The 15,160-nt window shown below is 39.4% G+C and overlaps 1 protein-coding gene across 1 annotated transcript; it reads right to left on the bottom strand.

Annotated features, from left to right (window-relative positions):
* Nucleotides 1-6,392: 6,392 nt before the first annotated feature.
* Nucleotides 6,393-11,074, bottom strand: LOC128862582 (uncharacterized). The gene is made up of 3 exons (XM_054101304.1): nt 10,919-11,074; nt 6,597-6,958; nt 6,393-6,528 (listed from the first exon to the last, which is right to left on the bottom strand). Exons 1-3 carry the CDS (start codon nt 11,072-11,074, stop codon nt 6,393-6,395), a joined length of 654 nt encoding a protein of 217 aa, XP_053957279.1.
* Nucleotides 11,075-15,160: the final 4,086 nt, after the last annotated feature.

Here is a 15,160-nt window from a genome sequence, read left to right as displayed (position 1 = left end):
ACCTTCAGCTTGGCTCCCTCCCATACCTCTCCCACCAAGGCTACTGCCGCCCTATACATCGAGGCTGACCGTTCGTCAGCGCAGACGATTCTCTCGTAGGAACCGTAGTGCCATCCGGCACTTTCACAGCTTGGAGGTGGTCCAGGGTTTTCCCTCACCACCTTCATGAATACGGCAGAGGTGGCGGACGCTACACTCTTCCACTCCTCCCAAGAGATAGCGCCGTCTTCTCTACCGCTCTCCATCACCCCGAGAATGATGGAGCCCCCCTGCTTAGCGACTTCGCTAAACGATTTTGGTGGGCCACCACCAATCTTGGGTCTCTTCTCTTGGGAGATATCCTCCTCCTGGGAGCGTTGCCTTTTTACTCCCGAGCCCAGGTGTGGCGCACTCGCTTCCACTCCCTTTCCGCTGCCCTCCTCTACTCCTCTGACCACCTTCCTGGCCCACTCGAGCGTCTGAGAATGCTTCTAAGATAACTGAGGGTCATTCTGGCCACCTTAGCGCTCCAGGATCCTGGTAGCCATACTAAGGTCAGAGAAGGACCGCTTACTCTGGCCAGGCTGCCGTTTAGGCTTAACGGAGGGTCCTCGAAGAGATACCCCCGAAGTCCCCGGAAAGCTAGGTGAAAGTCCTTTGCTGGTGCTGGCTACCCCATCCAGCGCCACTGCTCTAGGAGTCGCAGACGGTTCCGCCTGTGATCCGCTACCTATTAAAGGTGGGTTCCCACCTTTAACCCCCGGATTTATGGAGAAAGTCGGTGCCGACTTTCCCCCGGTGTCCCCCTTGGTCACTGCCCTACACGGGAATGTAGGTTTTTTGGGAGGTGATTTCCCTCCTCCAGTCCTGAGAGAGGTGGTTTTGGGGTTCGGTTCCGAACTCCCGCTACCCCCTGAAGCTTTCTGCAGGGTTATTGTGTTGTTATTGTTTGTTGTTGTTGTGTTTTTGTTATTGTTATTGTTCATTGTTGTTGTTGTTGGGTCCCCACTCGAAGACGCTATCCAAACCCGTAGTGTGTAGTCGTCGTTAAATGGTCCCATGGTTGTCTGTGCCATAGCAGGGAGGCCATGCGAGGGTTGACGCATGTCCTTATGGGGCATGCGTTCAGAGCCAGACCGGACACAAAGACGGGAGTCGTCTCAACCGCACCTACACCGCCAACCCAATGGCTACGGATTTGGAACGTACTCCGAGGCCTGCCAGGGTTTTAACGGGACGGGGGCAGTCACGTCATTAGCCCATCAGCCATTTCTGATGAGTTTCACCTCAGCATACTCAGGTGACAGAATGCCGCGACTACCAGCACAGGGGTCAGAAAAAAAGTCGAAAAGTAGTGAAAAAGAATTTGTCCAAATCCGAAAAAGCGAGGGGGGGGTCGTCATCGTTCAGGAGGCCGTTGAGGCCGCAGATCATTTAGCGCTACCCAGGGTGCACCACGCGGAGGCGATCTGCCCTACACCCCAAGGGCACGATTACTTAAAACAGCTCACTACTATTTTAGCACCATCTTTTCCCCCTGTTGTTTTCGTTCATGTGCTTCAAAATCGGATTGTCTTCGTTCCAACACAGAACAGCAGCATCAAATTGGTTCAGCAATCTTTTTGCGTCAATTCGTGTGACACCCACACATCGAAATTCTTTTTGAGACCAGTCTTAAAAAAATGGTTCAAAACAATTCGGTTTCATAGTAACCACGATTTAGGGACACTTTCGAACAGAAACCAATGAGAATGAAACCGTTGGAGTCTCCGCCTTGCTGTTGTGTTCGATAGTTTATTGGGTCCATAATTAGCACCAAATTTTTCCGGCGCCTGCTATATTTTTTACCTTGACCGTAGTGGTACTGAAGAATATGTCAAATGTTTCCTTTTTTGCTTCAATTTCGAAACGCTGTGACACGCAACCTTTGCCAAATTTGCAAGGTAATTTTAACTTTTATTTCTATTTCCCTGTCTATTTCGATACAGTTCAAGTGATTGTAATGAAACTTTGGTAAGTTGTTGTGCGTATGCCTGCGAAGATTGATTAGTTTGCTGAGTCTCTACTTCGTTAATTTGTTATTTCGCTAAAAGTTCCATGTGTGCGTAAAACTGGGTGTTTGTTTGGATGTTGTCTATATACTCAAAGCTACATCGCCTAATGTGCCGAACACCTTGCAAGAGCATCGCTTAGCAATAACATAAGAGCGTATGTTGGAAATAGCGAGTAAAAACAGCAAGTTTTGTATTTAGAGGTTTACAGCACTCTAGAAAGTATATAAGTGGTGTAATTAAAGAATGCGTATCTAAATTAAAATTGTTCATATGTTTGAAAATTTCGCAAAAATAATAAATTTCCCGTGTCCCGAAATTTTCAAAATCCGTTCTGATAACACTAATTGCCATCCACATCTATTCCTTTATGCGATTACATACGATTACATGTGTGAATGATTACTGTATATATATACACATATGTACATATGTATTTATTTAAAATTATTTTTGTTGGACAAACTTTTCCCACTTTTTACTTTGTTAAAGTAATTTATTCGCATTTAATAGCATAACAAAAGGCATATAAATATCACCATAAATAATAAATTCTTCTTCTACTTTATTTAAGATTAGATGAGGTTGTTTGCAATGAAATTTCTCTTAAAACTATAAACTCATATACAAGATATAATTTTTACAATTATATAAAATATTTAACAATAAACAATTCAATACGTATACAATTTAGACATTCTGTGACCCAGACGTCCAGCACTCATGCCATCATTTGGGTGGTCTTCCGGGTGGTCTATTGGAGATTGGTGTTTTGTATATACGTTTGCTCTTAACACTCATGTTTTTATTTCTCCACTCTCTATCTCTCGTCTTCTTTTTGATTTGCGGTTTTACCACTTACGCGATTTTGACCGAGTTTCATTTCTTTCTCGTGCTAACCAACGCTAGTTGGACACACAAAGTTAAGCCTAGTCCTTCTCCATGTAATCTTTCCTACGCAGAGGGGGTCTTACCTCTCCTGCTCCTACCAGCTGGGCACTTTCAGAGCCAGAGCCTTTGTATTCATTCGGACGACATGACGCAGCCAACGAAACCGCTGGATCTTTATTCGCTGCACTATGGCTGTGTTGTCGTAAAGCTCATACAGCTCATCGATCCATCACCTGCGATATTCGCCGTCACCAATATGCAAAAGATTCAAAAATATTTCCAGAATCTTTTTCTCAAACACTCCAAGGAACGCCTCATCGGATGTTTTCATCGTCCAAGTTTCTGCGCCATACGTTAGGACGGGCATGATGAGAGTCTCATTAAGTGTTAGTTTTGTTCGTCGAAAGAGAACTTTACTACTCAATTGCCTACTTAGTCCAAAGTGGCTCCTTTTGGCAAGAGAGATTCTCCTTTGAATTTCCAGAATGACATTGTTATCAGTGTTAATGCTGGTTCCAAAATAAACGAAGTCTCTTACAGCCTCGAAATCAACAGTGACGTGGGTGCCGATACGCGAGCGCGCCGCTGTTTGTTTGATAACAGGAGGTACTTCTCTTTGTTCTCGTTTACCACCAGACTCATTCGCTTTGATTTGGTCATGTTAGGCACTCAGAAGCAATTTTTAGGTATAACTTTAATGTGTCAGCTCAAGTAACCACTATATTCAGGGAGATATGCATCCAAACAGTATGGCAGTAAAAGGTCTATGCTAAGCGGGTTACTATACAAAGGTATCTGATTGATTCAAGTAGAATGGGGTTAGACAAGCTGCTCTTAAAAATAGTTTACTGATAAATGATTTCCTTAGAACAATCCAATTTGTTAGCGGATCCGGCCATCATAACGGGGCTGTATCTAAACCAGCTTTTTTCGTTCTCTCTCTCTAAAGCTAATTCTTTGTAGTGCAGGAGTATCTGAATGCACCCTCAAACTTGAACAAACTTGCATCGTTTATTGGGTGTTTGACGGAACTTCTTCTCCCTACGTTTTTCCACAAATGGACGAACATATAGTTTTATGCCGGCAGATGAATTCTTAAGAAACAAAAATAGACTTGGAGGTTTCCCATTGATTGTCGAGGTGCGGCTGGTATAAGAAAATAAGTTTTCTATCATTTCATCTCCTATAGAGACATGACTCCGAATAAAGCAATTATATGACCAATAGAATAGTTGTTAGTAAACGCAAAATGCCTAAACAGGAGAGGAGTTTGTATATATTTAATAATCTATTCCACAATTCATTCTCAAATGTTCTCACGGCACATTCGCCAGATTTCTCATTTTCCGGTACGTACTCAAGTACGCAGCACAGACTGAAATCGCGAAATCAAAGAAATTATACGAACTTTCTGAGGACCATAAGCACTCTAAAGAAACGTTCTCCGCGAATTCGTTGTTGAAGTTGTAATTATCAAAGGCTATTTCGTCATGAAATGGCAGTGGATATACTTCTTACCACAAACAAAAACAAATCAAGTTTTTTCGTGAATTCGCTCGTTTGATTGATTTTTGATTCAGTTCATATATGTACTTTTACCGTATCAACGCCCGTACGCGATAAAGCAGCTGTATACTTATAAGAAAAAATTCAACAATACAAAGATTGTTAATAAATTCACTACTCATGAACTCTTGTACAACGTGGAGACTCAATTTCATTGTACTCGAAAATAATTTATGTGATAAAGACTAAAGCGTAGCTACAGAAAAAAATGACCACTTTATTAGAAACTTAACAGGGAGTTGAAGAGGTAGGAGAGAGTTATTGTATTTATTACGATTAGACTCTGATGATATAAGTACCAACAGAAAACAGGAAATTTGACAGCATCAAAACTATTCTTACTAGAATGTTGATATCTGACAACAGGATATCACGTCCATAATCTCTGTACTTTGTAGACCTTTAGGCTTCCTAAAAAAGATTAAAGGAAGAATGTACTTTTCTTGCAAAATATTTACCCTAGAAATACCAACTTAACCGGACCTTCGGACATAGTCGACATTCTGTCTCAATCCCTTTCGGGGCAGATGTCATCGCAGATGAACGCCTACTATCTATGGTTTTATCAGGAGCTGAAGGGTGTCGAAACATTACTTTACTAGCTTCATTTTGAAAATCCGAAAAGAGGTTTAAAGAACAAAGGGATTTCTAAATAGCGGCCAATTTCGACATCTCCACATTGTCAAATATCCACGCGAATTTCTGCCGTGGAACAGTTTATAAATAAATCCATACATCATTCTTAAGCAGCGTAAAACCATAGAAAGCTCCAAATGGTACAGTAGCTTAGCCTGAACGCTAAGTCTGTCTATATTTAATAAGCACTTGCACACTGGTTTGCTGTAAACCTACACGAAGGCTTTTAAATCACACTTTGTATTATAAAAGTTTGTCTTCCACCATTACCATCTATATGTTGATGGGGCTCCGCTATGCTTGATGGGCTAATGATGATTGCTTACAAAGATGATGCTCAGACTATCGACATCCTTGGCGCTACTCTACGTACGTGCTCAAGCTAAAAATCACTCAATACTTACGCCCTGCTCATTTCAACCGGCTTTCGTCACTAGACCGACTAGCACAAGGTATCATACTTTAGGTGCTCTATACGAATACATGTACATACATTTATGTATGTATATACATATCTATATTTGTAACCGCTTCGGAGTGAAGTTAGCTGACTGAACTGAAAAGAAGTATGTATGAATCTGTGTCATATGACTGACAGACTGATTCACTAAACTTAAGACAAAGCTGCATACATAGAAGTGCTGATGACTTTCGACTACACACTTTTGCTTGGAGTTGAACATAGAGCCTCAAGTTGCATGCAGCTTGAATACCAAATGATTTCTGACAACTAAGTTCATAGCAGTCATAGCATGTCGAATTTGTGCTGCCACGCTTTCACGCTGAAGCGCGCTTTCAGTGAAGTAGATTTCATACTGATTTACTTACTGCTTTGCGTGCAGGCAGCCATCCATTCAGTCACTCAGCCAACCCCGACATGTTGGAAACAAAGGAATGCCTGGAGGTAAAAACAGTACGAAAGCAAAACAAAAACAAACAACACCATAAGCACGCCTGAGGATAAAGCCGTGATAGCGGCATATCATCCTCTGGTTTGTGTCTGTGTGTCTGTTGTTGGGTGTTTATACTCAAATGGGGAGAGTTGTTAATGTTTCTGCGGAAATGAAAATATTTTGAATAAACGCACGAACACTTCCGCCTGATTAGCTGATTGACAATATATTTTTTACATCTGTATTTTTAACTTACAAATATATTTGCTATTAATCCTTTGTTTCAGACATACAAATGCATACATACATACTTTTTTACAAAAAAAAATATTTATTTAAATCCAATACTCTACCCGCATTTTGAATATTTCCTATATCAAAGATAATCTAAATAACTATCGAGCAGATTGACACCCGCCGGACATTCGGAATAAAGTTTTAAACAATCCGCATCGCCAGCACCGGCCTCCCGCGCCACACGATAGCTTTTGTCTAAATCTTCCATGCCTGGCCTGCAAATACAAAATGTGCCCATTGGTAAGTTATGTAAAATAATCATACAGCACATAAGAAAACTTACGTCAACACCACGTCCAACAGTTCCGACAACACGCCCACATGTTGGCCCACTTGTGCATTTTGGCATATGGAACGCAACAAACACTGATGGCCGTTTACACCACGCCGATTCATTAACTTTTCCAGCACAGTGTACACAAACAATCGTGAATCATCTGTCTCATAAATATAATTATCGAATCCAAGTGGATTGTCATGTAGACGCCTTGTTTGGCGCGCAAACGTATCCTCCCATTTGTCCCAGGGATAAAGTGGAGAGCTGGGAATTGAGTAATGCCCGCCCTGTAAACTGTGCGAGCAGACAAGTGAACGCCACGATATCGGGTCGGCTAAATCGACTTGTTCCGAGGGACCAACGGATAACTGCAATGAGCAACAGAGTTTATATTAGTAATAATGAATTTTTTAATATTTCTGCTTTAAAAATTTCATATTTAATTAAGTTAACCAAATTCAATAGGCAATGGATAAATTTTCTAATACTCTATCACATTTGCTTATGGTAGATGAAAGGAAGAGTGAATCGCATAAATGTAAAAATGTATGTACTCATAAAGAAATAATGTATTTATTCGTCCCAGTTCAACGGTTCAACCGCCCCTGTATACAAAAGTATGCTCGAAAGTTTCGGAATATCAGTTAGGGCGAGCAAGTTAGGTTCGGTAAAATGGCTGTCTTACGACGCTCCCAGGCTAAATAGAGGCCCCTTCAGCTACCACCGGAACTATCCCATACTTATTCTATTTGTTCCTTTTTAGACCATCTTGTGGCTTTATAAGTCTAGTTAATCTAGCTAATTTTGTATATGCAGCATCCGCGTTACTGCCCAGAAAAGCAATTCCAAATTCAACCTTCTTCTACACAGAGCCAAGCACCGGCATAGAAGGGTGCAACAACAAAACAAGCGAAAAGATATGTCTTATTATGTGGACTTTATTTTAAAAACAAATTAAAAAGTGTGCATTGAATTCAAGAAATATTAAAAAACAATAATGCCTGAAAAATTATAGCACTGAAAATTAACAAAGATTTTTTGTGGCAGTTAGAATAGCCAACTCACTAAAACTTGTAGGTCCGTTGTAGTACCACTGTGTAACACGGAACCCTATGGTTTATTCAATATGATGATGTTATGATGCATAGCTTTTATCCAAAGACCGGATAGGGTTCTGTAAAAGAGTCGAAATGGTTTTTTCCTAACAACCTTGCTCCACTGCTAGCTGAGGCTGGACAATTACAGAAGAAGTGTTCTACTGTTTCTTCTTCGTCTTTACAACTTCTGCAGCATTCAGGAGAAAATACATCTAGCCTAGAAGAGTGCGTACCCAACAGCCAATGGCCGATGACACAAACCCGAAGATGTTCTCTCTTGAGAGCTTAAGCAACTCTCCTGACCTTTCTTACCTATTTGCAGTCTAATAGCATGGCGAATATTATTCTTTATCCTTAATTTGCAAGTTGCCATAGGAGTTCCAATATTGCCTCTGTTTTTTAAGCAGTGGAAGATTAGTGCCTTTCTGACTAGCTCATCGGCCTTGCAATTTTCTTCAATACCTCTATGTGCCGGAACCCATATAAGACTGACCTTGAAGACGCTGCTAATATAATTTATGGCTCCCAGGTATTTCCTTGATTTTAGTATAACTACCTCCATTTTCGGCCGCCGTAGCCGAATGGGTTGGTGCGTGACTACCATACGGAATTCACAGAGAGAACGTAGGTTCGAATGTCGGTGAAATACCAAAATTAAGAAAAACATTTTTCTAATAGCGGTCGCCCCTCGGCAGACAACCTCCGAGAGTATTTCTGCCATGAAAAAGCTTCTCATAAAAATATCTGCCGTTCGGAGTCGGTTTGAAACTGTAGGTCCCTCCACTTGTGGAACAACATCAAGACGCACACCAAAAATAGGAGGAGGAGCTCGGCCAAACACCCAAAAAGGGTGTACACGCCAATTAATATATATAACTCCATTGATTTGATGGTATCGGAGAAAACATTTATAGTAGCTTTTATTACAATTATATTCTGCCTGGTAGACGCTTGAAACAACTCTATAGCCTACTTTATTTTTTCGCTGGGATCTATTCAAAAATTTCATTTTCACTCTTCTCCTGGACTTTGAGTTTGCCCTGCCCTCTTGACGAGTGTTAGTCTTGAAGAGCCTCTTGAAAGTGGATTTAGGGAAAGAGAAGTCGTTTTCTTGATTATAACTTTTCATTGTATGTAGTGCAGAAGCGTGGTTGAACCGCCGAGCCTTCCATAGCGGCGGCCACGTGTTTGCCTACCAGATTTAGAGCAGGCTTCTGTGCAGTAAGAATTTTATGAATTTTATTGCACTCATCTTTACTTTCACTTTAAGAATTTTTCTCAAAAGGCTTTTTAATTCTTCTACGACATATCTAAAGATTTTCGCTTTTTCACAGTCTCAAGCGAATATGTAAATAAATAGTTGCGAGTTTAGCAAAATTGCAAAAATTTGGAAATACTCTGTCCAATTTCCTAAGGTGAACAGAGTCTAATGAAGTAATGAAAATATGAGCATTTTATTCCATTTAATTTTGAGTGCAAATTATAAGGATACGACCATAATCAAAAACTTTCCGGAACAACTCCCAGGTGATGCTCTAAATCAACTGATTTGAGTTCTGTATCATTTTTTTTTTATAATTAATATTCCTAATAAAATTGTATCGCCATTACTCGACATTTGTAAAAGTTGCGCCGTCTTGAGCAAATCTATCTCAGCACGTGTCTTCGATTTTTTACAATTTTGAAATTTTGTAAATACGAGTTTGTATTAAATTTTGCGTTAAAAATGCGATGCAGATTCAATGGTGAGAAAACCATAGAAATGTTGGGAAACTTTTTCAGTAATGGTACTCTAAAGAAAACAACCCCTTACAAGTGGCATGAACGCTTCAGAAGAAATCAAGAGTTGATTAAAGATGACGAACGAACATCGAAAACTGATGAAGACATCAATAAAGTGAAAGACAAGGAGATCAATAACCGCAACCATCAAAAAGCACCAGCGAACTGGCAGAGGAGTTGAACATTTTTTATGGATCTGTTCAGCACATTATAGTTAATGATTTGGGTTTGTGCCATGTTGCTACAAAGTTGGTCCCAAAGACCTGACTTTCATGCCAAAATTAGATCGCGTTAATATCGCGAAACATATGACTTCCAAGCCTGCATCCGAGCCAACATTCATCAAACGGATCTTTACTAAAGATGAGACGTTGGTTTACGAGTACGACACGCAATCCAGACATCAGGCAAATGAGTGAACAACTCCAAATAAAGTAAGACCAAAAACACAATCAGTCAGTCGATCACAAGTCAGTCGACTTTTATGGATTTCAGCGGCATTGCCCATCATGAATTTTTGGCAGAAGATCAGACTAGGATTATTATTTGTTTACGTTACATTACGTAACGCAATTTGCCAAAACAGAAGGGATTTGTGGGAAAATAACTCGTGTGTTTTGCACCATGATAACGCACCGCAGCACCATGAATTGTTGACCACAAACAAAACCAATACCACCCTACATCCAATGAATTCTCCTGATTTGGCTCTTTGTAACATTGTTTAATCGAATCAAAAAATCACAACGGTATTCACTTTTTAACTTCTTAAGTAATGGAAAAACCGAAAACGCTCTGATGGCTATACCAAAAATAGCCTGCCGCTCACAGTCTTAAGTGGTGAAAATGCTTAGAGCGCCATCTGTGTTTCACATTTTTCTGCCAGAAGAATCGCACAAATGGTTGAGTACTTCGCTAAATTTGGTGTGTCTGCGCTATTACCGCGATTTCCCGCTTCCTCTTGATGGCGCCACTGATGCATTGTGTAACTCTTTGTTTTAGCAGGCACAATGTAAATAATGCGCTGACTATTGTGCGGGAGTAAGGTTGGAAAGGAAAAGTGCGAGGACCGTGCTTTCCGTGGGATTCGAGCCACAACCTCTGGGATGGCAGACTAGTGCACTTACGCTAGACTACCGAGGCAGCTACCGAAAATAGAGTTGCAGAAATGTTTCGAGAGCTGGATGGAACTCTGGGATAAGTGCGTTGCAGTTAATGAAGAATACTTTGAAGACAATAATATCACTTTCGAGAAATAAATTTGTATTTTGAATTTTCTGAATATGTTCCAGGAACTTTTTAGTCAAAGTGGTACACACCTTTTCGGGGTTTACAAGTATATTTGCATATATCACAACGCACTGTAGGCATTTGTTTCTGATTAATATTTTCCATTTTGGGATTAATATTTTCAGCTTTTTGTATAATACACAAATACAAACCAATCACCTTAAGTTGTCCACTGCCATTGAATATCAAACTCCTCTTCTTACGCAAGTTCATAAAATCGGTTAAATTTGCGCCAGCAGTAATACCATAAAAGTTGGCACATATAACATCTATACGTAGTAATAAACATGCCAAAATAACTAGCATCAACTTCATTAAACTCACAAATTAAGAAACAAATCAAATAAATATAAAACGAAACAAATTGTAAGTATCCACCAATCGCACTTGAAGTTCTTAATGTTGACTGCCCCAGCAAAAAGCAATGAACCGTCGAGCAGTCGCTGAATGCATTTATAGCCTCAACAAATTATTATTCCTACCCATACGGACGATAGAAAAGTCGGCAGATAACTGTCATAAATACTTGTAATTGAGCCATTATTGACTTAACACATTAGCAGCCCAAAAATGTTATTCTTTGCCGTTGGAATATTTCCATATAATATTGCTCTAGCCAATGAGATGTACTGTGTGCATACTCACATATGTACATATAACGGGTGATTTTTTAGCTATTATCTTTTTGAACAGTTGGTTTAAACAGCTGACGCACGTTTCGTGTTTTGTTTCACTGTCAAACATATTCAGTTTGGTCTATAATTTAACCATGAATCGTCTTACAAACGAACAACGCTTACAAATCATTGAAATTTATTATAAAAATGCGTATTCTGTTAAGAAAGTTTATCGCGCTGTTGTGACTAAATTTAGAACCAAATTTACATTATTGGACATCAAACCACCAACACGCTTACTTACACTGCGAACTGAAGAAAATATCGCAGCTGTATCGGCCAGTGTTAATGATGACCATCAATTATCGATTCGTCGCCGTTCGCAGCAATAGGGTCTATGTTACTCAACAACGTGGAAAATTTTGCGAAAGGATTTAGGTGTGAAGCCTTTCAAAATACAGCTGGTGCAAGAAGCCGAACGACCTACCGCAATGCAGAATTTTTGGTGAATGGGCTCATGGAAAGCTGGCCGAAAATCCACATTTTTATCGAAAAATTGTGTTCAGCGACGAAGCTCATTTTGGATCAATGGGTACGTAAATAAGCAGCATTGTCGATTTTGGAGTGAAGTTCAGCCAGACGAATTGCAAGAGCTACCAATGTATCCAGAAAAGGTCTCAGTTTGGTGCGGTTTATGGGCTGGAGGTATCATTGCACCGTACTCCTTCAAAGATGCTGCGAATCGTAACGTAACTGTGAATGGTGAGCGCTACCGTGAAATGATATCCAACTTTGTTTTGCCCAAAATGCAAGAGCTTGACTTGCATATGTGAGATACCGCCCGAAACATTGGAAAGAGTATACCAAAATTGGATTAAGCGGATGGACCATTTGAAGCGCAGTCGCGGTCAACATTTGCATGAAATAATCTTCAAACATTATATTATATGGACTGTACTATCGATTTAAACAAAAATTTTATGCATTTTTCTGAATTTTAAGTGTGTGTTTTTGAGAAACTCTCCTATAGCTCTTAAAAAATCACCCTTTATAAGTAAATGTAAGAAACCTGAATTTTGTTACTTCTTCATAGGATAGAATCAACGGTAATACACCACAATAAGTACGCAATCATCCCCTGACTACGTAAAAACTTAAAAAATATTTTTTTTTTAAGAACAAACTTTGAATATTAGCCGGAAAAATTAAAAAAAAAATGATATATACGTTGTTGGGGGTGCTAAGTCCCAATTTGTTGTCCGTTTGACCTTGCGGAATCAAATTGAAGGTCGGTTCAAAGTCAAGAATATTCATTAGAAAGTTTTCAAAAAATTTGATATGAATATTCTTTTTTGAGACCCCAGACAGGGTCGTTCTTACTTATTAGATTTTGAAGACAAAACGCTTCTGATTTATTAATCGGCTCCGTGATGCAATTTAATGTTGAAAGCACGAGTATGTACCACTTTTACCAAACACGTTTATTTGCATAATTAATGCTTTGCTTTTAACATGTCAGAAAAATGCAAATTCACTATTTCGGTTTAACCCTTTATTGCTTGACATTGGTTTGGTGCAACTACAATTTTCGTGGAACTCAATTAATATATTAATAATGCTTTTGCTTCTATCTTTCAAAGAAATTGTCTTTAGTCTCATAAAACGTATTTTAATATACTACTTATTTATATACTTTTCTTATACGTGTTGTGCGCCTTAATGTTTTTCCACAAATGGATGGGCTCACAGTTTTAAGCCGACTCCGAACGGCAGATATTTTTTATGAGGAGCGTTTTCATGGCCGAATTACACTCGGAGGTCAGCCATCGGTTGCCGAGGGGCGACCGCTATTAGAAAAATGTTTTTCTATCATTTATGTGTTTCGTGCCCGCAGTTGGTTCCTCACCAGCCGCTACCGAATCGTAGTCATGTGTTTAAGTGTAGAAGTCTTAAATTTACACTATCGTACCTATCGATGGCCTTTGTTGATCGTAAGCTATCTGTATTTTTCAGTACTATTTATAAATGGTATTCGATAGTTTTTTATTTTGCATGCTTTCTTAGCCTCCACCAATGCACCTGCACCACACGAGTACATAATACAAAATACCGAGCAGAGCCATTTAATCTTTTAAATATTTCAAAGATCAAAGTAATACAGAATAAATAGTTTGAACTGAAATGAAGGCTATTCATTTTAAAATATATAAATCAATATTAATTTTAATAATATAAAATGCCAAATTCAACCATGAATTGGTACCACTCCATTTCGAACAAAAGCAATTGAACTGTGTAATATATATTGAGCCCTAGGTTTTGTCCAAATATAGGAACGCACTTTTTGTATGGAAAACATTCTATAGTTAACGATTCATATAGAAATTTGTGCTGAAACTAAAGAAAATAATTATTGCTCTGTCTTCTGCAGGCGATTTAAAACATTTAGGGAACCCGAAAAATTGGTTTTAGAATACAAATAATGGGTATAAGAGAATTAATTGCGCTCTTAGTAATTCTTCGTTTTCATGCCTCTACACCACCCAACATTGTAAACTTGTATTAAAAAGCTCGGCCATTTTTCGTACAGTCAAATCCCTAGAAAGAAGAAAAAGAGCAAACCCATTAAAAATGACGAGCAAATCAATCACATGACCATGGAGAAAATATTCTGCAGCCAATCATTTATTTCGCCGCATCAGGTTTGGTATTAATATTTAGAGTAGTTCCTTGCGCATTGGCAGGCAGTGTTAAATCTCCGAGTCTTTTTCGGGCACGAAAATGAGTTTTCCATAGAAAACTATTGGCGGCAAGCTACTACGCGTCCCTCAATTTGAAGAACGATAACATCAGCCCAAAATATAGTAATGAATCCAGTGCCAATTTCAGATAATTGTGTACGAGGACTTTAGATGCTCCCTCACTGTTTCTGGTTTTGGCCTGAGGTGGTTGGAAGTTGACAACTTTTATTTCTAAGTGTAATACATGCATTGCCTTCTTGTAAAATCCAACGTTGGTTAGTTTTTCCAAAAATCTTCGCAGCTGAATAAACGAACTTTAATTGGGCAGACAAATGAACTTTAATTGGATGCTTAAGAGTTCGTTAAAATTGTTGATTATCAGCAATACATCAGAACTTACATATACAACTATTCGCCGAAAGGAAGATTCAGTCGCGCATATTTCGTGTGCCCAATTTCGTTCTGAATTTGTTTTAGCCCATGTATTTCTTTTTTTCAATGTGCTATAATGAGAGCAATTTCAGTTTTTTCAACATGCCTCAGAATCTGTCTTCGAATCGTGTCTTTGGATACATTAACACCAGTTTTCCAACAAGGCGCGTCAATATTACGCAACGATAAGTTCGGATTTGTCTCAAATAAATCTATCTTCTGATCTTGGTTTGGAGAGGTATGTGTTTTTGGGCGTCGACCGGGGAAATCGTCAAGGTTCTTAACTTCGGTATATCTTGCACCTATTTATCTATAAATGTCTTCGATTTCTTCAGACGCACGTGATGAAACAACGTACGCTTTCTAAATTTCTCACAAACTTAATAAATTACGGAACGCATATTGCGAAAAGAATTCGCCTATTTAACCATGAATGCCGCCCGACTGTCGCTCAGAATGGCGATTCACTCATTCCGGAAATTTCTGTCCAAGTTTATCGCTGCACATAGATAGACAAAACTCCCCATGTGCACAGGAGCGCTTCGTTATGGTGCCGTAGATTCCAGCGCCTATGCCCTCTGGGGCCTTCGTGACATCTGAAGTTTCTTAGT

The sequence above is a fragment of the Anastrepha ludens genome, chromosome 4 (genome assembly GCF_028408465.1).
Source record: "Anastrepha ludens isolate Willacy chromosome 4, idAnaLude1.1, whole genome shotgun sequence".
Classification (NCBI taxonomy): Eukaryota; Metazoa; Arthropoda; class Insecta; order Diptera; family Tephritidae; genus Anastrepha; species Anastrepha ludens.
The sequence above is the reverse complement of the archived record's forward strand: the minus strand, read 5'-3'. Positions and strand labels throughout refer to the sequence as shown.

What these genes read in the sequence shown, in the direction of transcription:
- LOC128862582 (XM_054101304.1), bottom strand. Translation starts at nt 11,074, where the DNA reads ATGAAGTTGATGCTAGTTATTTTGGCATGTTTATTACTACGTATAGAT. An exon ending in ATGGCAGTGGACAACTTAAG is followed by an intron (nt 6,959 to 10,918) that starts GTGATTGGTTTG and finishes TGCTCATTGCAG; the next exon opens with TTATCCGTTGGTCCCTCGGA. An exon ending in CTGTTGGACGTGGTGTTGAC is followed by an intron (nt 6,529 to 6,596) that starts GTAAGTTTTCTT and finishes TTGTATTTGCAG; the next exon opens with GCCAGGCATGGAAGATTTAG.